Source organism: Oratosquilla oratoria, chromosome 6, assembly GCF_046742065.1.
Source record: "Oratosquilla oratoria isolate Oo_2021 chromosome 6, ASM4674206v1, whole genome shotgun sequence".
NCBI lineage: Eukaryota > Metazoa > Arthropoda > Malacostraca > Stomatopoda > Squillidae > Oratosquilla > Oratosquilla oratoria.
This window is the reverse complement of record NC_134782.1, coordinates 67411089-67437370: the sequence shown is the minus strand read 5'-3', so window position 1 is coordinate 67437370 and position 26282 is coordinate 67411089. Positions and strand designations below refer to the sequence as shown.

General features: G+C 39.8%; 1 protein-coding gene across 1 annotated transcript; it reads right to left on the bottom strand.

Annotated features, from left to right (window-relative positions):
• Positions 1–1396: 1396 nt before the first annotated feature.
• On the bottom strand, positions 1397–26104 carry IFT57 (intraflagellar transport 57). The gene is made up of 9 exons (XM_076187137.1): positions 26023–26104; positions 17969–18189; positions 17510–17672; positions 16011–16129; positions 11063–11234; positions 9704–9812; positions 8767–8963; positions 7908–8052; positions 1397–4742 (listed from the first exon to the last, which is right to left on the bottom strand). Exons 2-9 carry the CDS (start codon positions 18142–18144, stop codon positions 4564–4566), a joined length of 1260 nt encoding a protein of 419 aa, XP_076043252.1. The 5' UTR covers positions 18145–18189; positions 26023–26104; the 3' UTR covers positions 1397–4563.
• Between the last annotated feature and the right edge of the window lie 178 nt (positions 26105–26282).

Here is a 26282-nt window from a genome sequence, read left to right as displayed (position 1 = left end):
TTTGGATTTCTTTCTTTTTTGTTATTTCATGTATGGAAATAGAACTTTGAAGAAGTTAGAACACTAAAATGCATGTTTCTAGCATTTTATATTCTTTATTTTATCCATCGCAGACAGACTTTTCATTGTCGTGGTTACATTTAACGTAATGGTTGTTGATTATATACTCCAACACCTCCAATTTTCTGCTTTTTACATTAATTTTCATTGAAATGAAGGGCAGAAAGTAGTAGTCTGAAAGTGAAAAATTAATAATGATAACTTTCAATCATCATGTATGCATTTTACCATTCTCAATATGAATTCAGCCCCCATGTGCCTCAATTACCGTACTGATATCACATCAAGAGATGTTTGAAGTTACATATGTACTTGTCTTCCTTTCATTGTGTTGGTCAGGTAGGGGGCAGTTTGTTTGTCGGTTTCTCCAATTAAGTTTCAGTGTGTTTGTCCTGTTGCGGAATAGAATGACAGAGTCTAGGTTATTTTCATAATTCTTCTTCAGTTTTCATTTCTGGTTTCGATCGCCTGTAGTGCGATAGGGATCAGGGTTTACTTGCCAGTTCAGCTTTCTATATGTCTGTGTCAATATCATTTATCCTGGCTTTGAGTTTTTTTTTTTCGTTTTGAGACCCTCTAGGTTTAAATTTAAATTTTGCAAGTAAGATCAAAGTTACTTGGCCCAGTAACCTCCTTGTCTTTCAAATAGGTCTAGAAAAATGAGCTTGATTAGCTTGTTTCCCCCCATCTCCAATGATGTGTCTGGCATATGAGTTTGTTTTGCATATCTAGTATGCTGAGGAAGATCCGATCTCTGCTCTCAGGGCTGCTGCTGGTGTGTAGTGCGGTACACTAAATATAATTTTGTATGCCTTGTTCTCTATTATCTGCAACCTGTTGAGTTCACTTTTGGTGACATTTTTCCAGAACACTTTGCCGATGCTGATCCTGTTGCAGCTTATTGCTGCTATTGAGCCTGTTTGATTAGCTTGAGTTTGGTTTGCAGAAAATGTTATATATGTATTTTTTGTTATTTTTATTTCTAAGTATGTTACGGAAATTCTGACGCAGCCCAAAGGGATTTCTCCCTGTCTTCTCCTTTTCTGCAGGAGGGGACGGAGAGGGGGGTCGCCGAATTTATGAAGCAGCCTTGCTGTGGATGTGCTGTGTCTTGCGACACTGCTTCCGACCCAGGGCAGTGGACAGGATGCAGGGATGACCCGTCATCCAGGAGGTGCCAAGATAAGAGGGAGGGAGAGGGGTGGAAGGGAGTGGAATATATAGGAAATGGAATGGGTGGGAGTGGTTTCTATGCCTTTTTCTTTTTGGCTACCCCCTGTGTAGGGGGATAAAGCCTTTGGTATATGTATGTATGTATGTTACGGAAACAAAGCAATTATGATTTCACCTTTTATTAATTTATTTTTTTAAGTGTACAGAGTGTTTCAGCATAACCAAGAATTCTGATTATTGTTATTCAGTAACATATAATTCATCCTTCAGAAACTGAAATACCTTGTATCAATAGTGGTTGTTCACTGTTGCTTGACACCAACCTTTCTCACAATATTATCTACATGCTATGCATTCTGTATCTAAAATCTAGTTGTGCTTTACACTCTTATAACATAATCATATGATTACAATTAAAACTATATTCTTTGGTTATCATCATCACTGCTGGCTTAACTGGAAACCTGCCACAAGAATCAGATCATCTTAGGCTGCATCCATGAACCTCTTGGAGAAAATATGTTATATAGCTGCCTGCATTGAATGTAAATAGGGCAGTAGAAATTAATGTTACAATGAGTTGTAATGATAATGCATACCAACAAGAGACCTCTTAGTCTATAATGAAGTTGGATTAAAGTGTCTGCAATATTTATGTCTAGAATATATGGTGCCTGGGTTCATGCCTGAGTTTGGGCTGGTATTGTTTGAGTCTCTCCCATACTAGGCCACATTTTTCCTCTTATTATGACTACCACCAGTGGGAAATGGATTATGTAGGGGATGGAATGGGTGGGCATGGTTTCTATGCCTTTGTTTTTTTGCTACCTCCCATGTAAGGGGGGAAAAGCTTTTGGCATATGTACCAGTCTGTTCTATTTATCTTTTTGGTACTCCATCAGTAACAAAGTAGTTATGACCTACCTCAATTAACCTGGGAATGACAATGGGTACCTGCAAGAAGGATGTAAGAAAGTTATCTCCATACCATCCATCTTCAAAACCTGCAAAGTGCCTCACTTCTATGTGGAGGTACAGCCCCATGGGGCTGACACTTAGTCTTTGGACTGGGCCCAGGATCTCTCACAATGACCTACATTTGTACTTCCTTCACTTTTAACCCCTTCGATACAATGACGCCTACGTAGGCGTCATGAGGAGCAAGTGGGTACGCGAGGATGCCGATGTTGGCGTCTTGATTATATTCACTGTAATTGTACCTGCATGACCCCCATACTCTGTAAACTGGCTTCATCATATTTTCTATGGTTATCAAAATTCATGGGTGAAAGAGAGAACAAGCAATACAGCGGTGACTTTATTTTCAATAATGGGAGTATTATGACGCAACATCGCACGTCTGGCAGCTAATGCTGCCCGCAAGATTTTGGCCCGGAGTGAAGGGGTTAAACACAAGAGCTAATGACCAGGAAATGCTCCCTTTCTTTTGCTACTTTCAGCCAATGACAGAGAAACAGTCCCACACTAATACAATGCAGATGTCAGTCCAAAGTTTCTTCCCAGACAGATGTATGGGGAGGGGGGGTCTAAGAACCACTGCCAGCTGATTAGTGTCTGTGGGTTTCTGATCAGTGAAACTTGAGGCAACAACTGATTGGTCAGTTAGACCTAATGGGTGGCACTTTTCTTTTCATTCCAGTTGCCAACACATTACACATATTTTATTCGTCTTTGTGGCACTCTCTTGACAGTGGGTGTTCTAATCCTGGGTAGATCCACACAACGGTGACTCGTATATGTACTGATAATGTTTTTTTCTTATGGATGTATGTTAGAGGGGAGGAGGATTAAAGATGGGTGGCTGCCTTTGGTGGTATGAAATTGGGAGATGGCAAGTATGTACTATTGCTTGAACTGGTGCAGCTGTGTCACATTCCCAGACTCAACCGCTTCGACAGATAATGTCCTTCTTGCCTTGAAACATGGCCTAGACTAGGCAGTAGGATAAACGAGGTAACTGACGTACGCAGTGGTTGGGCTTATTATTAAGGCCATTCATTTGTAATGCAGAATTACAATCCAACTTGTTCAGTGTATGAAGATGCACATTAAATATTACCCCTACAGTAACTATAATGTAAAATTAAACAGTATTGTTACATGTATAATACATTGAATACATCCAATTGATTGTTCAACATGTTCAAAATAAAGATTTGTAAGTGAACTAAGTAAAGAAAGATCTACAAATATGTTAGGACATGATATTAAAAAATTTCTTCTTTGAAGAGAATAAAAAAGGTTGCCTTTGCAAGTTCAAAGATTTTATGTCTTTTAAAAGCCATGGTTACGAAAACTAAACATTGTACAGTGTGTCTTCCTTATACAGTAATTCTTTATCTAGTAAATTCACAGTTATGGTACTTGGTAATTACTACCCTCGATTCTATTTACGGTAAGAAAAATTCACAGATACGGTAACCGCTAGATATTTTGAAGAGGAAAGAGCAGGGAGAAGGTACGTCTGCCATATCCTATTATTACATGTTATAATGGGGGCAAAGGATTGATTAATCATACTACCATGAGCCACCACTATTAAGAACCAACTTGTTGGACCTGTTCTGTAACATTTCCTTGGTGATTTGGACATGGATGATATTGGTCTTTTGAGAAATGGGAGGTAGGTTTTGGTATACAGTATTTACAAGTAATATGTTACTAAACAGCTCCTACCTTATACTCTTTTTTCTGTAATAAATTAAGATTCCACTGATATAAAAGTAACCATTCAAATACCCATATTCAAACTCATTCAGTAACTGTGTAATGACAAGAGGTTCTGCTCCACTGAATAAAATGATCTGGTATCATACATTCATATACCAAAGGCTTTTCCCTCTTACAAGGGAGGTAGCCAGAAAACAAAGGGATAAAATCCACTCCCACCCATTCCATCCCCACATACTCCACTCCCATCCACCTCCTCCCTCCCTCTTGTCTTGGCTCCTCCTGGATGACAGGTCATCCCTACATCTCACCCACTGCCCTGGGTAAGAAGATAGAATAATAATTCTTAAGTGTGATGAATCAACTAGTGTTATCAGTTCAAGGTTAACTGAAACAGCTTAATCTAGCTAGTTTTTAACTCTTTACCAACAATGGCAGCTAAATAAAATTATCTGGCATAAGAGAATGAAACCATTCATGTGTAATAAAGTCATCACCACCTATTTTGGGTTACAGGATTATTTTAACATGATCACTACCTCTTTCAGGAACCAAGCTCCACAAATCCTCTATACAATAATAAGGCATATCTATGAGCTAACGTCAGGATGATCACAGTAAATTTACAATATGGATAACCTAGAATAGTCCAAGGTCCATATTGTTGTGGACAGGGGCGTGCATGTCACGCTGAAGGTTGGATTTATCTTTTAACTTGGCTTGCAGCAGCTTCTGCTCTACAACTCCAATGCGAACATCCATGGCAGTGATTTCTTGTTTGACCCTTGTGAGGCCCTTGCGAATATTGACCAAAGGTGCTGTAAAGGTTAAAATGGACATTATAGTTTCAGCTATTCATAACTAGTGTTTAACTTAAATGACAGTGGTATCCTGTACCTTGCTTTTTGAACAACTATTTCTGACACTTGGGTTTGATTTACATATGTACATATACCAAGGTTTTTCCCCCCTTACAAGGGAGGTAGCCAAAAAAAAGGCATAAAATCATTCCCATCCATTCCATCCCTAAATACACTCCACTCCCCTCCACCCTCCCTCTTATCTTAGCAGCTCCTGGATGACCGGTCATCCCTGCACATTGTCCACTGCCCTGGGTCAGAGGCAGTGTTGCATGACACAGCAAGGCCACTTCATTGAATCGGCGACCCCCCTCTCCGTCCCCCCCTGTCTTCTGTCCTCTCCCGTCCTTCCTCAACAGACATTCCCCTCTTCCCCAAAGCCCCCTTCACCCCATCCATCCATCTCATCCTAGGATGTCCCCTCATGTTCACTCCCTCCACATCTGCCTTCCATACCTCTTTTACTAGTCTTTCTTCACTCATTCTTTCCATGTGTCCAAACCATCCCAATACTCTTTCATCAACCCTATCTCCCAACTCCCTTTCCACCCCTGTTCTCCTACTCACCTCATAATTTCTAACTCTATCTAGCCTAGTAACCCCCATCATACTTCTCAGACACCTCATCTCAAACACATTCAAATCCCTTCTCTCTTCCTCTCTTATGTTCCATGTTTCTGCCCCATACAGTACTGTTGGCACAATCACTCCTTCATACAGTCTCCTCTTAGCATCCATTCCTCATTACACTTTTTAATCCACCAAGGCATTTACTCGCTTCTCTCAATCTACATTCTACCTCCACCTCCACTCCACCTTTTCCTGCCACATTTGCACCCAAGTATCTACAACTATCCACTTCCTCCAGTTGCTCTCCCTTAATGCTCACTTCCAGATTATTGCCACTTTCACCCCTTGTACATCTCATCACCTTACTTTTACCCACATTTATCTTCAACTTTCTTCTTTCACACACTCTCCCAAACTCTGTCACCAACTTCCTCAATCCCTCCTCTGATCCTGCTACAAGTGCAGTGTCGTCTGCAAACAACAGCTGGCTCATCTCCCGCTTTTCTCCATTTTCTTTAACCATCTCCAATCCCTGACCCACCACCCTTGCATTTACCTCTCGCACTACCCCATCCATGTATAAGCTGAGCAGCCAGGGCGACATAACGCATCCTTAACGAAGTCCCACCTTTACCTCGAACCACTCACTCTCTCCATTTCTAATCCTGACACATGCTCTACTACTCTCGTCAAAACTCTTGACAGCTCCTAGAAGCTTTCCTCCTATCCCGTATATCCGCAAAACCTCCCACAGTGCCTTTCTGTCTACCCTGTCGTAAGCCTTTTCCTGATCCACAAAAGCCCAAAAAACATCCTTCCCCTTTCCTATAGCTTTCTCACATATCTGTCTTACCACAAAAATCTGATCTACACAACCTCTACCTGTCCTATATCCACATGTTCCTCACCAATTACTCCCTCTGTTCCTCTCCTAATCCTCTCAATCAAGATCCTCCCATAAGCCTTCCCAACTACACTTAACAAGCTAATCCCTCTGAAACTACTACACTCACACTTGTCTCCTTTTTCCTTGTAAAGTGGAACTATACAGGCGCTCCTCCAGTCCTCCGGCACTCTACCCTCTCTCCAGCAAACATTAAATAACCTCACCAGCCAGTCCACCATCAATGTACCTCCTTTTTTTAGACATTCTGCATGGCATCCATCCAGACCAGGTACCTTACCTGCTCTCATCATCTTAACAACTGCCTTCACTTCATCCTTCCTTATATCTCCTCCATTTTCCTCACTCATCATGGTAATTTTCTTAGCAGTTCCCACTGCAACTATCTTTCCCTCCCTATCCTCCTTCACATTTAGTAACTCCCTAAAATATTCTGCCCATCTTCCCCTTACTGCCTTCTCTTCCATTATCATCTCTCCATCTGCACTTTTTACCTTTTCTTCTCTACTTGATTTGCCTCCTCTTCCTCTCTTAATTTCTTTCCAAAACATCTTTTTATTACTTTCAAAATTTTCTGTCATACTCTTTCCCCATTTCATATTTGCTCTCCTCTTTGCCTCCTTTACTTTGTGCTTTACTTCTCTTTTCTTTTCTTTGTACCTCTCATATGACTCCCTCATCCTATTTTGTAACCAAACTGTGAAAGCTCGCTTCTTCTCTTCTACAACCTTCTTTGTTTCCTCATCCCACCATTCACTACCCTTCCTTCTATTTTCTCCTGTCCTTCTTGTTCCTGACACCATCTTTGCACAATTTGTGACTCCCTCCTTGAACCGTCCCCATTCCTCCTTTGATTTAAACTGGGGAAAAAAAAAAAAGTTGTTCTACCTCTCTTCTGGGGACAAATATTTGCAGTACACAATTCTATTAACTCAGTTTTTTCTACAACTTGAGCAAGAATCTAACTATTGCAAGACATTATAAAACATAGGTACATAAATGGAATAGCCTTGGGGAATGATTTAGCATCCATACATTAATTTAGAAGGAGAGGGGGTGGTTAACGAATATGGAAGTCTTGATATCTGACCTTTATAGGTCAGATATCAAGACTTCCATAACTTTTTGTATTTACAGTTTAATGTACATAAAAAAACATACTGACAGTATTCTATATAATTCCACCATCTACATCTTATCAAATTTGGCAAAAAACAGTTTTGTCTTCATTTCATTGCGTCGTCTGCTATTCGAAACATTCCGCCCGTGCGCTTCGGGAAAGGTTCGGGGAATTCCGCGTTCGTGACGTCACAGTTGCCAAACAAACAATATTGTTATTCTGAATATCTAGACTTCGGAAAAGTGGTATGCGAGGCGCAATTAAAAGTGAATTTTCTGAATAAATTCTTCGGTAATAGGTAAAAACTTTATTTGTATGCTTTTAAAAAGTACTTTTTCGATTATTTTTAGCGAATGGTATATCTGTTGATATCTGACCTTTAATTCAACACATCAAAGCCCGCCCAATGTCCCATTTTGAGATTTTGTTCTGGCTAATGCTGGACAATTTTATTTACCTTCTAGGAACTACAATGGATATTACTGGGTTAAGAAGAATGAAACTAAACAGCATAATTATTACATCTTACTTCCATCTGTCATGCTGGATCCTCGTTCTTCCATCTCATGCTTGACACGATCAAGTTCATCTGAGATTTGAGCTAGTAGGTGTGATTTCTCAACTAGTCTTGATGATACCAAGCGATACTGCTCTCGGCTCTCTGCTGCTACATTCTGATAAGGAAATTATCAATAAATATTTGTATAAGTGAACAGCAAGAACCTATTAAGAATGATGAAGAAAAATTAATTATTTTTCTCAACTCATTAATGCTGAAGTGTGAATGGACTGACAGAGGCAGTTACTGTATAAAGGTACTAAATTGGTAGATTTCATTAGGTTCACTTTCTTCGCTTTTGGCTAGCACTTCATTTAGCTAACCTGTGACCTTATCAAAACTCTCCTTTCAGTTCCTAAGACTTATGATATATCTAACTTGTCATCCAAGCCTCTCCTATCTCAGCAATTCAGGGATAAAGAGTTGCCCTGTTGCTCTGTCCTCCAATACTGTTTGGATTAAAACCTTTGCAGTAAGACACAAGTCCTCCATGGCTGGACCCAACATTCAAAGCTAGTTTATGCCTAACATTTCACCATACAGCAATTCTTTGGACATTAAAATTTAATGGACCTATACAATATGAAGTAAAACAAGTTATTAGGATTTTATTCATTTGAAAAACTTAGGCATCATTTCTAAACAGAGATGAACTTTGTCTAGAATCAGTAGTTCAAAGAATTAGTTGTCTAAAACAAACTATACTCAGTTACATTTAGTATTTGTAAACAATCTTTGTATAAACTAACAAAACTTTTTTGTTCAACCCATTTATTATCATGCAAAAAGTGAAGTGGCCAGGGAGTAACAAAACAGTGCATGAAATTACCTGCAAGTTCCTGTATTCGACGAGTAAAGGTTCGAGTTGATTGTTCAGATATTTCTCTCTAGAATTTATTTTCTCTAAGGTTCGAGATATTTCTGTGTGGAGTGCATCTAAGTGCTTCTGAGTAAAATTGAGAGATTCATTTATCTTTTTCCGGTGCTCATGCATTTGTTCAACATGTGACCGCCAATCTCTGGTATCTAATAGTTGGAAAAAATTCATTAAATCAGTAACTCAAATCAATATCAAGCTATGCATAACATTTACATTGATCTTATAAAAAAAAAAACTGTTCTTAAATTTATCACTAGTCTCAGTCATGGCTGGTAACAAGAAGATGAGGAAGAAGGAGTTCTGGGAAGACTTCAATCCCTGGGAGTTCCCTTCCCATTTAAGAATGTGTGACATAATGAGTCTGGTATAAATTATAATTAAAATCATAACAGTTCAACACAATTCTTCTCTCTTCTTTACAAAGTCCTATGAATAATTTTTCATATGTAGTTCACAATGAGGAGCTAAGATGAGAGTGAGATAAGGGTGGTGGATGGGAGTGGGTATGTGCCTTTCGACATGACTACCTCCCTTGTATCCCCCCCCCCAAAAAAAAAGAAAAAAAAAAGTATATAGATAGATGCACACTAGAAATTATTCATCCTATCAGGAAACCTCTTGCCCCAAAACATTGCTAACTTCTGTGGGGCTATGGGTTTACAATCACTGAGACCCATGGCAACAATTATCACATTGAAGAAGAAGAAGAAGAAGAAGAGGAAGAAGAAGCAGAAGAAGAACCTAAACCTCACTTGAAAGGGGGGAAAAGCCTTTGGTATATGTATGTACATAAATCAGTCAAGAGACTCACTGTTTAATTTTTTTTTTCAAAATAAACAATACAATCCACAGAAGAGTGCACATTCTCACATTCAATCTAACTAACCTGTTTTTACTGTAACTTTAAGCTGTGGAAGAACCCTTTCCAATTCTAGGTTCCACTCCTCAGATGTTGTGTTCGAATGAAGAATTTCCTCTGGTCGACTAATCTCACTCTGGCAACAGTGACAGCAACGTATAATGTACGAATTGTAATGACGTGCGTTGTCTAGGTTTCTGAGTTAAGCTTCATTGACACAGGGCTAGTTTAGTAGCCACTAGTGCTAGCTGCAAATTAATCTACCAAATAAGTGTTGACACTACAATAGTTTGGAGGTAAGTTTACTAACTTTCTGTTGACATTGGGCAAGTAGAGAGGTAGCTTACAAGTTGCTACTACTAGCGGCTACTAAACTAGCCCCATGTCAATGAGGCTTTAGTTATGGACATGGGTTGGTGATTATGTAGAGACACAAATGAGTAATTAGTGAGATATACTATAGAAGTAAGTTTTTTGTGTAAGATAATTTTTGTGAGTTAGATGAGCCATAAAAGTTTACAGGGTTGCTGAAGAGCAAGCTATGAGGAGTGTTGCAAGTTGCTTGAGGGTTGCAAGTGGTAGTCCTGCAAAATGAATATCAGAATCATTTCCTTGCTGCCCATCTTCGAAACCTACAAACACCCTCAACTCTATCTCGAGGTGCAGTTATGAGAGGCTGACATTTGGCCCATGGAATGTGCCAAAGATCTCTATCAACTTCAACTCCTCCATCTCTACATGTAATGGGAGTTGAGATGACTGCTCCCTTCCTCTTACTACAATAAACCAGTGACACAGAAACAATCCCACACTAACACAGCACAGATAAGTCCAAAGTTTCTTCCCAGAGATCTATAGGAGGATCCAATAACTACTGCCAGCCACTGTGGGGCTGCATGTTTCCAATCAATGAAATTCAAGGCAACAATTATCACTGCAATTATTATCAGTCCAGCAGAACTAAATAAACACCATGTGAAGATGGAGCCTTTATCAGTATGATGTTTTGCTTGTTAAAGCTTTTTCAAGTACTCAAAAAAGGCTGTAACAAGCAAAACATTGTACTGATAAAGACTCCGTCCTCACTTGTGGTGTTTATTTCAACAGACTTGTCAGCAACTGCTACTTTCATAAAGAACTACATAAACTTGTCTGGTGTTAGATTACAAAAGAACACCCCTTGACTAGGAAGGAGTTGTGACAATGGTGGTAATGGCACTGGTGAATGACAATGACTGTAGATGACAATGGGGTGGGACACTGATAACAAGTGTATCCCCTCTAATCTTTACAATGTCCTTCACATTTCTTCTTTTTATTTTGTCCTATTTCATAGTCCTTTCTCAATCCCACTCATTCCCCTCTTTTATGTGCATTAAAACCTACAGAATTCTGAGTGAGATTCTTCAAGTCATTGATGTGGAGAACATTTTCTTCTTCATCATCATCTTCATCTTCATACTCAGCCATCATTTCTTCCTCAACCTTCTCAAGAGTCAATTCTGCTTCTTCTTCAATTTCTCCTTCTTCACCTGTTTCCTCTGTAGGGTACACTGGTCTGAAAAAAATATATGAATAAATAAATACAGGTAATTTCATACTTGTGTGTAAAAGAAAAAGGAAATAAAGAAACAAACAAAGGGATAATACATCCATATACCAAGGGCTTTTCCCCTTTACAAGGGAGATATCCAAAGTCAATGGCATAAATCCACTCCCACTCATTTCATTCCCACATACTCCACTCCCAGTCACCACCCCTCCCTCCCTCCCTATTTTCATGGTTCCTCCTGGATGACAGATTATCCCTGCATCTCGCCCACTGCCCTGGGTCAGAAGCAATGCAGCAAGACACAGCACAACCACTGCAAGGCCACTTCATTTAATTGGCGACCACCCCCTTCTTAGTCCTCTCATGCAGAAAAAGCGAAGATGGGGAGAAATCCCTTTGGGCTGTGTCAAAATATCATTCACACATACTCCCCAACACCACTCCCATTCATCACAGCATTATCCATACACAACCATTCTCCACTCACCCCTATCTTCTGTCTTCTCCCTTCCTTCCTCAACAGACATTCCCCCTCTTTCTCAATGCCCCTTTTACCCCATCCATCCATCTCATCCTTGGTTGCTCCTTCATGTTCACATCCTACACCTCTCCTTTCCACACCTCTTTTACTCATCTTTCTTTCCACGTGTCCAAACCATCCCAGTATTCTTTCATCAACCCTATCTCCCAACTCTCTTTCCACCCCCACTCTCCTCCTCACCTTGTTTCTCACTCTGTCCAGCCTTATAATCCCTACCATACTTCTCAGGCATTTCATCTCAAACACATTTCAACTCTTTCTTATGTTCCATGTTTCTGTCCCATACAGTGCTGTCGGCACAATCACACCTTCATACAATCTCCTCTTATCATCCATTCCCAAATATCTATTTCTCATTACACCTTTTAATCCTCCAAAGCATTTACTTACTTCTCTCAATATACATTCTACCTCCACTTCCACTCCTTTTCCCACCACATTTGCCCCCACGTACCTAAAGCTATCCACTTCCTCCAGTCTCTCCTTTAATACTCACTTCCAATTTGCTGCCATCCTCTCCCTTTGTACATTTCATCACTTTACTTTTACCCACATTCATCCTCAACCTCCTTCTTTCACAGTTCCCAAACTACATCACTAACTTCCTTAATGCCCCTCCTCTGATTCTGCTACAAGTGCAGTGTCATCAGCAAACAGCAACTGGCTCTCCCATTTTTCTCCATTTTCTTTAACCATCTCCAATCCAAGGCCCATTACCCTTGCATTTACCTCTCACAACACCTCATCCATGTATAAATTGAACAGTCATGGTGACATGACACATCCCTGGCAAAGTCCCACCTTTACCTCAAACCACCCACTCTCTCTATTTCTAATTCTAACATAGGCTCTACTACTCTCATAAAAACTCTTGACTGCTCATAACACCTTTGCTCCTATTCCATATATCTGCAATATTTCCCACAGAGCCTTCCTGTCTACCCTGCCATAAGCCTTTTCTAAATCTAAAAAAAAAAAAAAAAAAAAAAAAAAAAAAAATCTGATCTACAGAACCCGTACCTGTTCTAAACCTACACTGTTCTTCACCAATTAATCCCTCTGTTCCTCTCCTAATCCTCTCAATCAAGACCTTCCCATAAGCCTACCCAACTACACTCAACAGACTGATTCCTATGAAACTACTACACTCACACTTGTCCCCTTTTTCCTTGTAAAGCAGAGCTATGCAGGCACTCCTCCAGTCCTCTGGCACTCTACCCTTTTTCAGACAAACATTAAACAACCTCAACAGCCAGTCCACTATCACTGTACCTCCCTTTTTTAGACACTCCACCTGACATCCATCAACCCAGGTGCCTTACCTGCTCTTGTAATTTTAAAAACTGCTTTCACCTCATCTTTTCATATTTCTCCTCCATTTTTCTCATTCATCACTGTCATTTTCTTAGTGCCTCCCACTGCAACTACCTTTCTCTCCCTATCCTCCTTCATATGTAGCAACTCCCTAAAATACTCTGCCCATCTTCCTCCTACTGCCATCTCTCCATCTGCACCTTTTACCTTTTCTTTTCTACTTGATTTGCCTCTCCTTCCTCTCTTAATTTCCATCCAAATCATCTCTTTATTACTTTCAAAATTTTGTCATACTCTTACTCCATATCACATCTGCTCTTCTATACCTAATGCTTTACTTCTCTTCCCTTTTCTTTGTACCTCTCTTCTCTTCTACAACCTTCTTTGCTTCATCATCCCACCACTCACTACCCTTCCTTCTATTTCCTCCTGTACTCCTTGTTCCACACACCATCTCTGCACATTTTGTGCCTCCCTCCTTGAAACATTCCCATTTCTCCTCCACTCCTAGTTCTACTTTATCCTTCGCTCAGGTTCTTTTTGTACTCCTTCGAGTTTCACCACAACTGCATTGGTCCTCAGGCTCTCCTATTCTCTTTGGGAAAAAATCTTTGAACTGTTGTCTGATTTGTATTGGTTTGGGACTGTTTTTATGTCACTGGCTGATTTTGTAGAGTAAAGGGACCAGCTGCCACCTCTCCACATGTGAAAAGGTGTTAAAAATACAGATGAAGTTGATGGAGATCTTGGGACGAGCCTGGAGACCAAGTGTCAGCCAATCAAGACTGCACCTCCTGACAGAAATAGGAGGATAGGCAGATTTTGAAAGTGTACAACTCTGCTGTCCATTTTAAAATTAAATGGGATTGGGAATCCCCTTCTCTGTACTTTTCTCCTCCAGTGAGTCCAGGCATACCTTCTTTGAGCTGCCTCCTTTACAAGGGCAAAAAAAAAGTCCATTTAATTACTTTTTATGACATGCATAGAAATATGTATCCCCCAGCCACAGGAATATGAGAAAAAAAGGTGGTGTGCTTAAAGCACTGGTTCTTAACCTTTTCTGGCAGTGACCTAAAATCATGCCCAGATCCATGGCAACCCATCCCCTCATAAACATTTTGTTTTATTCAGATTTTTAAAATAAGTGTGCTTTTCAAAATGTGTGACAGAAACAAAAATCAAATACAAGGATTTTTATTAATGCTAAGATGTTAATGATTTAGGCAGTTTAAAATGGCATTATTACTTATAATAATACACCTATATCTCTTAATCCAACACTTGCCAACTGCCACTTGTGAGGATGTTTGGGCCCAGGACATACACCAACTTTGGGAATTGGCCCAGGACATAAAATGCCACCAGTTCCCAAAGTGTGTTTACGTCCTGGGCCCAAATGTCTACAGAAGTGGTGGTTGGCGAGTGTTGGATTAAGAGACCTCCTGGGTGTATTCTTAACCCTTTTGGTATGATGATGCCTACGTAGGTGTGAGGCATGAGTGGGTACACGAGGATGCCAGTGTTAGCGTCTTGATTATATATATGTTCTTTGTAGTTGTACATGAGTTACCCACAGATTCTGTGAACTGGTTTGATCTTGTTTTATGTGTTTATTATTACTCAGAGTAAAAGAGAATGTGTAATACAAGTGACTTTATATTTTATAATGCAAGTAGTGTGATGCATCATACATATGGCAGCCAATGCTGTGTGCGAGAATTTGACTTGCACTGAAGTGGTTAATAGGAATACTGGGAAAATAATACATTCACAAATCCTTGGTGACTCATTCAAATGGTTTGGCAATCCAACTTTGGGTTAACCCAGGGGTTAAAAACCACTGCTTTAGACTGATGGAAATATAAAAATGTATTACATACACATACATATACCAAAAGTACCCCCCCCACACACACACACACACCTTAAATGGGGTACTGCATCATATTTTCTTTCCTTCACACCTCTCTGGGACCAGTGATGGGCACTAAATGGCACTTATCCTTTTACTATTGCTACCATCAAGAACATTATACTCAACTGTGTGATCCCACTGGGTAGGAGACAGGGATGACCTTTCATCCATGAGGAGTTGAGAGGGAAAGAAAGGGTGGTGGATGAGAGTGGAATGGGTGGGGGTGGGTACGTGCCTTGACTGGCTACCTCCCTTATAGGAAGAAAGAATCTCTCTATTCTATATACTAGTGGCTTTTTACCCCTTACAAGGGAGGTAGCCAGGTCAAAAAGGCATATACCCACTCCCATCCACCACCCTTTCCTCCCTCTCATCTTATCTTGTTATTGATGACAGGTCATCCCTGTATCTTGTCCACTGCCCTGGATTAGAAGCAATTCAGCAGGACACAGCACATCCACAGCAAGGCTGCTTCACTTAATTGGTGACACCTCCTCACTGTCCCCTCATGCATAAAAAGAGAAGATGGGGAGAAATCTCTTTGGGCTGCATCAAAATATCATTCACACATAACCACTCCCTATCCCCCCATTTCCTTGCATCACAGTATCATCTATACACAGCCACTCTCTATTCACCCATATCCTACCCCCTCCTGTCCTTGCTCAACAGACATTCCCTTCTTGTTCAACATCCCTTTCACCCCATCCATCCATCTCATCCTCAACTGTTCCCTCAAGTTCACTCCCTCCACACCTCTGTTACTGATCTTCATTCATTCTTTTCATATGTCTAAACCATCCAAGTACTCTTTCATCAGCCCTATCTGCCATCTCTTTTCCCATCCCAGCTCTCCTCCTCACCTCCTTGTTTCTCACTCAATCCAATTCTATCCAAGGAGGAAGAAGCCCTTTGGTATATAGATAAATAGACTGTGATCTGTTCAGTAGTGAAGAGGTCAGGGAATTAATGTTCTTTTTCAATGCACAGATAAACTAGTATAGGTACCTACTTTTTCCAATTGAAGCTGGTATTCTTGAGGGCAAAATCAGCAAGACGATCTAGCACAAAAATAGCATGTTCCCCACTACCAGTCTTCAACTTATTAGGTGGAAAGTCCACAGTAACTCCCTGAAAAGGTAAAAACTGTATACATGGCAAGTTGCCTCTATAATTTAGTGATGATGATTCTATGAGAGCTTGTGTTAGAATCAGAAATGGAGAGAGTGAGTGGTTTGAGGTAAAGGTGGGACTTCACCAGGGATGTTTTATGTTGCCTTAGCTGTTCAATTTATACATGGATTGGGTGGTGTGAGAGGTAAATGCAAGGGTAATGGGTAGGGGATTGGAGATGGTTAAAGAAAATGGAGAAAAGTGGGAGATAACCCAGTTGTTGTTTGCTGGTGAGACTGCACTTGTAGAAGGATCAGAGGAGGGATTGAGGAAGTTAGTGACAGAGTTTGGGAAGGTGTGTGAAAGAAGGAAACTGAAGATAAATATGGGTAAAAGAAAAGTGATGAGATGTACAAGGAGAGAAAGTGGCAGCAGATTGGAAGTGAGTATTAAGGGAGAGAGACTGGAGGAAGTCGACAGTTTTAGATACTTGGGTGTGAATGTGGTGGGAAAGAGGAGTGAGGGTGGAGGTAGAATGTAGACTGAGAGAAGCAAGTAAATGCCATGGAGGATTAAAAAGTGTAATGAAGAATGGATACTAAGAGGAGATTGTATGAAGGAGTGATTGTGCCAACAGCACTGTATGGGGCAGAAACAAGGAACATAATAGAGGAGTTTGAATGTGTTTGAGATGAGGTGCCTTAGAAGTATGATAGGGGTTACTAGGGTGTATAGTGTACATATGTACAGTTATACCCATGGAAGATGTGACCTTTAAACAAAAGTAACAAAATACGGTGGCATGGTTAGAACATGTAGAAAATATAAATCCTATATTCACAAATTAATATTTTGTCATGTTACCCTTACTTTCACTTGTCATCTTAGAAGGACAAGGATGGATTTTGGGGGCAATATGATGCCTAGTGGAAACTCACAGGAGAGCGCTGGGATGTGCAGGACAATAGCTTTGTGGTGGCCAGTTTGTCCACAAATTTCTTTGATGAGCACATTTTCCTCTCTCAAGGTGAATATCCAAGTCCTTTCCTCCTTGCTTGTGGTTTTTGCACCCATACCAAGTGCTCATGAGAGGTAATGTGTGTGAAGACCACCTGACCACAAAAATAACTAGCCCCATGAAAAGAATAAGTGCAAAAACTACTCATTACAAAACTGCCTGAGGTGCACTGAGGTGAGAGAAGGGTAGCAACAGGTGGCTGGAGCTCGGCTCAAATGCCAGAAGTCACGAGACAACTGATACAGATAATTTCTGTGGTTCTTTGTCCACGAGAGAAGCGACTACCACCTGTGTTGATTTCTATGGGCACTGTATATATGAATATTTAAATCTATAGCAGTATGTATTTCATGTTACCATATCATAAGGTGTTCTCTTACAAATTGTCTTAATTGATCCAAAATGTCAGATATAGTTGAGTTAGGGTCATCATATTCTTGTGGTTGCTCCATGGCACGACCAGCTTTGCGAATCAACCATGCACTCAGTGATGTAAAAATGTAAAACTGTTCTCCTGAATTTGTGGCAAGAGCAAAGTAGTGCCTGCAAGAAGAGAACAAATAAAGAAAAAGAAACAAAAACTTTTCACATTTTTAATATCTACTTTGAATCAATTTATGTTTTGAATATTCTGTGATAAAATGTCACAATATATCATATGAAAAAGAAGTATATAGGAAGATACTAACTGAAATGCAAGATCAGTAAAGTGGCAGTTCAAACATAAAACAGAGATTTTTAAATGAAAAACTAACCCAATAATTTCAAGCTTTAACTTTTTCTACAAATGTGATTGTGTGTGTGTCACAAAATATTACAAAACTATGGTAGCATCTCACCTGTTTATAGGCTTCATCCTCAAGTCATTTGAAAATTCTTTGTCATAATTAAGGAGTTTGAGCTTGTCCAGAAGATCATCCATGACAACAAATGGCATATATGCCAAGCCAGGACCTCCATCTAACTCTTCAGGGTCTTCAGCATCTACTGCTGAACCTCCTCGGCGAGCACTCATTCTGTCTGTTGGCTATGGCTATGAGGTCTAATCACTTGAAATATGCTGTTGGAGAAGAATTTCTTTCTTTCACTATGATATACTGATAATCTAAAATTAAATTACTATAGTTAAGTTTTGCCCTGTCTGGGGTACTGACTGCATGTTATCATGGCTAAGTAGCATGCAGCTGATACTTTAGGGTCTATATGGGGTGCCTCTACAGACCAGAGCCACACATCATTTTGTCTGTGATAGAGGAAATCTCTGTTCATAGAGAAATTATGATAATTATTATACTGCAACTGTCCCTCTGTTATGCTGTCCCCCCACCCCTTGTACCATTTCTCTGAATATTCATTTCCTTTCTTTGCCTAACCCTGTGGTGGGGGAAAAGAATACTGCCACTAAGTATTCCCACTTAGGTTGTATGAGGTGACAAAAAACGGGATGGGGAGAGGACTAAGCATCCTTCTCCCTGTGGCCCCAAAGGGGAGATTCCTAAATAAAGTAAAGGCATAAGAGGGTCTAGGAGTTTTCCAACCAAAACCCTAAAGTTTGGGTCTTTTAATGTGTAAGGATGTGGTACAGATGAGAGTAAAAGGGAAGAGATAGGCAGTATGTTTTTGAGAAGAAAGATGGATGCGTTGGCTTTGAGTGAAACTAATGTGAAAGGGAGGGGCAAGTGTGAGTTTGGGATTGTAGTTGGGAGGTTCTCAGGAGTGAAGAGAGGACGAGGGAGAGAAGGGGTGGCTATACTAGTAAGTGAAGAAATAGGTAAGCATGTAGTGGAGTGGAAAGAGGTTTCTTCAAGGTTAATGTGGATGAAGGTGAAACTAAGAAGGGAGATGTGGTTTTTTTGTAAGTGTATATGGGCCTGGTAGTGAGAAGAGTGTAGAGGAAAAGGAGGCTTTTTGGATGGATTTAAATGAATGCCTTGAGGGATTAGAAAGAAATGTCAATGTAGTGGTATTGGGAGACCTTAATGCTAGGGTAGGAAATGAAACAATAGACAGAGTGGTGGGGAAGTGTGGACAGTTGATGGTGGAGATGTGTCTAGAGAGTTGTTGATAGCAAATACAGTGTTTAGGAAAAAAGTCGGGTATAAATACACCTGGGTGAAGGTGGTGGATGGAAAGGTGATAGATAGAGAGTTAATGGACTATATTGTGGTAACCAGGAGTATAGTAGGAAGAGTTAAGGATGTACATGTTCTAAGGGGAGACAGTGGGGGAATATCAGATAATTTTTTGGAAGCTAAGTTGAGAGTGGAGGATAGATGGAGAAAGAAGAAAAAGACAACAGGTAGGGAGGTGCTCAGAGTGAGCTGCTTGAATGAGAAAGAAAAGGAGAAGGAGTACAAGAAGCTGAAAGAGGAGTGGGAGGGAGTGAAGGATAGAGTACAACTAGGAGTGGAGGAGGAATGGGGATGGTTCAAGGAGGGAGTCACAAAGTGTACAAAGATGGTGTGTGGAACAAGGGGGGCAGGAGGAAATAGAAGGAAGGGTAGTGAGTGTTTGGATGAGGAATCAAAGAAGATTGTAGTTGTAGAAGAGAAGAAGCGAGCTTTCACAGATTGGTTACAAAATAGGATGAGAGAATCATATGAGAGGTACAAAGAAAAGAGAAGTACAGCATGAGATAAAGGAGGCAAAGAGGAAAGCAGATATGAAATGGGCTAAGAGTATGACAGAAAATTTTGAAAGTAATAAAAAGATGTTTTGTAAGAAAATTAAGAGAGGCAAATCGAGTAGAGAAGAAAAGGTAAAAGGTGCAGATGGAGAGATAATAATAGAAGAGAAGGCAGAACATTTTGAAAGTAATAAAAAGATGTTTTGGAAGGAAATTAAGAGAGGCAAATCGAGTAGAGAAGAAAAGGTAAAAGGTGCAGATGGAGAGATAATAATAGAAGAGAAGGCAGTAAGAGGAAGGTGGGCATTGTATTTTAGGTAGTTTCTAAATGTGAAGGAGGATAGGGAGGGAAAGATAGTTGCAGTGGGAAGCGCTAAGAAAATGACCGTGATGAGTGAGGACAATGGAGGATAAATAAGGAAAGATGAAGTTGTTGAGATGATGAGAGCAGGTAAGGCACCTAGGTTGGATGGAGGTCATGCAGAATGTCTGAAAAGAGGAGGTACAGTGTTGGTGGACGGGCTGGTGAAGTTATTTATTGTTTGTTTAAGAGAGGGTAGAGTACCAGAGGACTGGAGGACTGCCTATATAGTTCCACATTACAAGGGAAAAGGGGACAAGTGTGAGTGTAGTAGTTTCACAAGGATCAGTTTGTTAAGTGCAGTTGGGAAGGCTTATGGGAGGGCCTTGATTGAGAGGATTAGGAAAGGTACAGAGGGAGTAACTGGTGAGGAGCAGTGTGGGTTTAGGACAGGTAGGGGTTGTATAGATCATACTTTTGTGGTAAGACAGATATGTGAGAAAGCTTTAGGAAAAGGTAAGGATGTTTTTTGTGTCTTTATGGATTTGGAAAAGGCTTATGACAGGGTAGACAGGAAGGCACTGTGGGAGGTATTGCATATATATGGGATAAAAGGAAAGCTTTTAAAATCAGTCAAGAGTTTTTATGAGAGTAGTAGAGCTTGTACTAGGATTAGAAATGGAGAGAGTGAGTGATTTGAGGTAAAGGTGGGACTTTGTCAAGGATGTGTTATGTTGCCTTGTCTGTTCAATTTATATATGGATAGGGTGGTGCGTGAAGTAAATGCAAGGGTAGTGGGTAGGGGATTGGAGATGGTTAAAGAAAATGGAGAAAAGTGGGAGATAAGTCAGTTGTTGTTTGCTGATGACACTGTGCTTGTAGCAGGATCAGAGGAGGGATTGAAGAAGTTAGTGACAGAGTTAGGGAAGGTATGCAAAAGAAGGAAGTTGAAGATAAATGTGGGTAAATGGTGATGAGATGTACAAGGGGAGAAAGTGGCATCAGACTGGAAGTGAGTATTAAGGGAGACTGGAGGAAGTGGATAGTTTTAGATAGTTGGGTGCAAATCTGGTGGGAAAGGGAGTGGAGGTAGAATGTAGATTGAAAGAAGTGAGTAAATGCCTTGGGGGATTAAAATGTGTAATGAGAAATAGACATTTGGGAATGGATGCTAAGAGGAGACTGTATGAAGGAGTAGTTGTGCTGACTGTATTGTATGGGGCAGAAACATGGAACATAAGAGAGGAGTACGAATGTGTTTGAGATGAGGTGTCTGAGAAGTATGATAGGGGTTACTAGGCTGGACAGAATGAGAAATGAGGAGGTGAGGATGAGAATGGGGGTGGAAAGGGAGTTGGTAAATAGGGTTGATGAAAGAGTATTAGGATGGTTTGGACATATGGAAAGACTGATTAAAGAAAGATTAGTAAAAGAGGTGTGGAAGGCAGAGGTAGAAGGAGTAAACATGAGGGGGCAACCTAGGATGACATGGATGGATGGGGTAAAAAGGGCATTGGGAAAGAGGGGAATGTCTGTTGAGGAAGGACGGGAGAAAACAGAAGATAAGGGTGAATGGAGAATGGTTGTGTATGGATGGTGCTGTGATGCATGAGGGGGAGTGGGTGGGGGATGGGGGTGAGGGAATATGTGTTAAAAATAAATTGACACAGCTCGAAGGGATTTCTCCCTGTCTTCTCCTTATATGCACAAGGGGATGGAGAAGGGGGGTCACCAATTTAATGAAGCAGCCTTGCTGTGGATGTGCTGTGTTTTATGACACTGCTTCTGATCTAGGGCAGTGGGCGAGATACAGGGCTGTGTCAAATTTTGCTCACACATACTACCTCACCCCCCATCCCCCCACCCATTCCACCTCATGCATCACAACATCATCCATATACAACCATTCTCCATTCGCCCCTGTCTTCTGTCCTCTCCCGTCCTTCCTCAACAGACATTCCCCTCTTTCCCAAAGCCCCCTTCATCCATCTCATCCTAGGACGTCCCCTCATGTTCACTCCCTCCACATCTGCCTTCCATACCTCTTTTACTAGTCTTTCTTCACTCATTCTTTCTATGTGTCCAAACCATCCCAATACTCTTTCATCAACCCTATCTCCCAACTCCCTTTCCACCCCTGTTCTCCTCCTCACCTCCTCATTTCTTACTCTATCTAGCTTAGTAACCCCCATCATACTTCTCAGACACCTCATCTCAAACACATTCAAACTCCTTCTCTCTTCCTCTCTTATGTTCCATGTTTCTGCCCCATATAGTGCTGTTGGCACAATCACTCCTTCATACAGTCTCCTCTTAGCATCCATTCCCAAATGTCTATTCCTCATTATACTCTTTAATCCACCAAGGCATTTACTTGCTTCTCTCAATCTACATTCTATATTCCACCTTCACTCCACCTTTTCCTGCCACATTTGCACCCAAGTATCTAAAACTATCCACTTCTTCCAGTCGCTCTCCCTTAATGCTCACTTCCAGTCTACTGCCACTTTCACCCCTTGTGCATCACATCACCTTACTTTTACCCATGAGTAATAATTAACACAGAAAACATGGTCAAGCCAGTTCAAAGAATTCAGGGGTCAATCAGCTACAACTACAAAAAATAATCAAGACGTTGACACTGGCATCCCAGTATACCCACTCATGTTTCATGATGCCTATGTAGGCATCACTGTATGAAATTTTAAGATTATTAAAATATTTTCACATTAAAAATATTAGGTAAAATTTGAGAATCATGCAAACACATATAAAGTATGAAATCTATATTGTCTAAGAGCTCCTAAACTAGTCTTAATCAAAAACCATAAGAAAAATTAAATGAAAAAAAAAAAGTGAAAAATGTGTTTGTGATACTGGAATAGAACCAAATTTTTACATTTACTCTAGTGAAACTATATTTGAAATATGTATTTTCATCTTACTATGTTATCCTTACCAATGTTTATCTGTATCAGTACTAATAGTAATTGTTCCCCTGAGTTTCACTGGTTGAAGATCCACAAGACACCAGAGGCAATGAATTGATCACTGACTAGATACCTGGAGCCCCACAACAGTCAGCAATTGTCTTTAAGCCCCTCATCAGATCTCTCAAGAAACTTTAGACTTATTTTTATTATTATATGGGAAAGCTTCTATACCTCTGGCTAATAATAGTAAGAAGAGAATGATTGCCAGTTCACCAGTAAAAAGGTGAAAGATCAAATGGTATTTTTCTAGAAGTGCACACTTACACGGAATAGCATTAGAAAATTAAATATTAATTTTTTAAATTATAATATCTCAATGTAATACTGTATTTTCTATTGGAGGCAATCAATATCAGAAAACGTTGCTAAAACCTATACAGAAACGAATTAAGTTGCTTTGACTCCTTTATACGCCATTTTTGTTTTGATAGATTCTAAGGTTGGAGATGACAATGACACTGATGATCTCTAGAATTATAGATACTGTATTACTATATGCAGGTTATGTTAGGTAGGTTAGATTAGAATAGATGAATTTATCATACATTAATTTTTTGGCCTCCGCCTCTACCAAAACATTGATGGCGTCTCAAGCAAACGAAGCAGCTACGTTTGTTTGTTTACAGCTTTTAGCAATCTTTTCTATTATTAATTTCAGCCAAGAATAACATATATTACACTAATGTGTTATAATTTACAAAATTAGTAATTAATTTTCTATTGCTATATCGCGTAAGTGTGCAGTTCTAAAAATTTACTGATCTAATATCAGCCCTGAAGCCACTTCAGAGATAACCACTTCCATACGGTGATGCCTAAGTAGGTGGCATGAGGAGCAAGTGGGTACTCGGTGATGCCGATGTCGCCATCTCAATTATATTTATTGTAATTGTACCTATGTAATTTCAATTCTCTCTAAACTGGCTTCATCAATTTTCTATGGTTATCAAAATACACGGGTGAAAGAGAATGAACGATTGAGGACTGACTTTATTTTTTATAATGAGATTATTATGACGCAACATTGCACGCCGGGCAGCTAATGCTGCCAGACGTGCGATGTGCCCCGGAGTGAAGAGGATAAAATGTCAGCCCTAAAGCTTGTTCAGGGTCATGTCAGCTCCTCCCATCTCCCATCAAAAGCCCTGGAAAGGATTAAGACCCTACTGGCAACCAGCCTAGGCCATGAGGGTCCAAAAATCTTCAACGCCTTCCCAAAAGAGGTGAGAGAGAAAACTAAATGATCGGTGGACAGTTTCAAACATGCACTGGACAGGTTCCTGTGGAAGGTGCAAGACGAGCCTCCAGTGCCAGGCTACACTGCCATCAGTAGGTTCTCTCCAAACTCACTACCAAACTAGCTAGGTCAACATGAAAATGAAATTCCTGATATTTGAGCTGAAGTAGTTCTCATGGGATGCAAAAAGTCGCTATGAGTATAATGCAATTTGAATTATCCATCTAGCTGTCCTAGTTCTCGAGATATTGCATTTTGAATGGAATTAAATCGGGCCTATTTTTTCCCAGGAAATCGGGCCGAAACGTGCGGTCTGACTAATCGCCGATCAAACGTAAACAATGACGGTTTTTACTGACAGGCACAATTTTATATAAAAATTTAGTATATGGTTGCATTATTTGACCTATTTTCTATAAGATGTGTGATTTCCATGTAATTTGATCATAGAATTACGTTTCTATCCTTTGCAAAATCACCCACCACAGCTACGAATGCCGTCAAATTACATTAAAATCATACATTTTAAAGAAAATAGTTTGAATAATTCAACTATATGCAAGCTATTACACTAATAGCACAATAGTAACAAACTTAATAGTGTAGTTTGATCCATACCACCAGTGATCATAGATAGCGGGCAGGACGAGTCGTAGCTGTGGTCCGTAATATTACGGAGGATAAAAACGTAACTTCTCTTTGATCATATTACATGAAAATCACACATTTTAAAGAAAATAGTTAAAATAATTCAACTATAAGTCTATTACACTAATAACATAATAGTAAGAAACTTAATAGAGTGAAGTTTGATAAGATGGCGGGATGAATGTTGATGTTGTTATCCGATAATCCGACCCGATAGAAAAAAAAACTAATTAGTACCACCGAATTCTCAGCTCTACCGTAACACGCTGCCTTTATTTTGGTATAAGAATAATCCGCGAGACTAGTAGTTTTCGTTATTTTTAGTTAGTTGTCCGCACTGAATTTATTTAGCTCATTTTTTACGCTGTAACATAAACCAATTTTCGATTTACTGCTGAATGCAAGCCGCCATGTTTATCTTATGTTTTTATGTACCAACATGTAACTGATGATGTAATTGTTTGAAATTTACTACGATCGTAGTAAATACACTCGCATAACATTTGTATGAATGAAATATCCGGCGGTATGTAAATTTGGCCGTTTGCATGGCGTGCGCATAAAATGACGCGCTATTGTGCTCCTCATCGACGGTGGCGCCTCTGGTGGTGTTTGACCTACCTAACCAAACCAACAGACCCTTGCGAGGAGGGACAACAGGACTGGCAGCAGCGGTAGTCCACTACGGCTGTGAGGATTGTCCTCGGAACTTCACTAAGTAAACTAAGTAAGTAAATGAAGGTGACAAACTTAACAGGTTTTGAAGTCTGACTCTGACATCACGGCGATGATTATCTCGTTAATTTTGCAGGACTACCAGTGGCAAGTACCTGTTTTTGGTAACTTGTTTTGCCAAACACTCAATGAAGTTTTCTGTGGTGGACATTAAATGAATATCTATGAATTAAATAAGGTGAGACTTTGGACTTTGTAAAGGGAGTTAGATGTTACATTTGCATGAAATTTAAGTCAACACAAACTGTACAATTTCCGCAAATTCTATATCAAACTTTATATGTGAATGTAATTTCTTTATTTAATTTTGCATCAAAGTATTCAATAGTCGTTTAACTTTGCATGCACTTTACCTGTTGTCAAAAATGAGCCACAGTAAGTAAGTACACTGAACACTGCTATTTGTTTCGAACATAGGAATGTAAACAATCATATGAGAGATAACTTAAATCTGTTATCTATATTTTAATTTTGAGGTTTACATAAAGTGAAATATATATATATATTATATATTTTAGTATACATATAAAATATTATTATAAATTAGATATAAATAAAAAATTAAAACAATGATTCATATATCATTAAAAGGACTTCATTTGCCACCTTTACA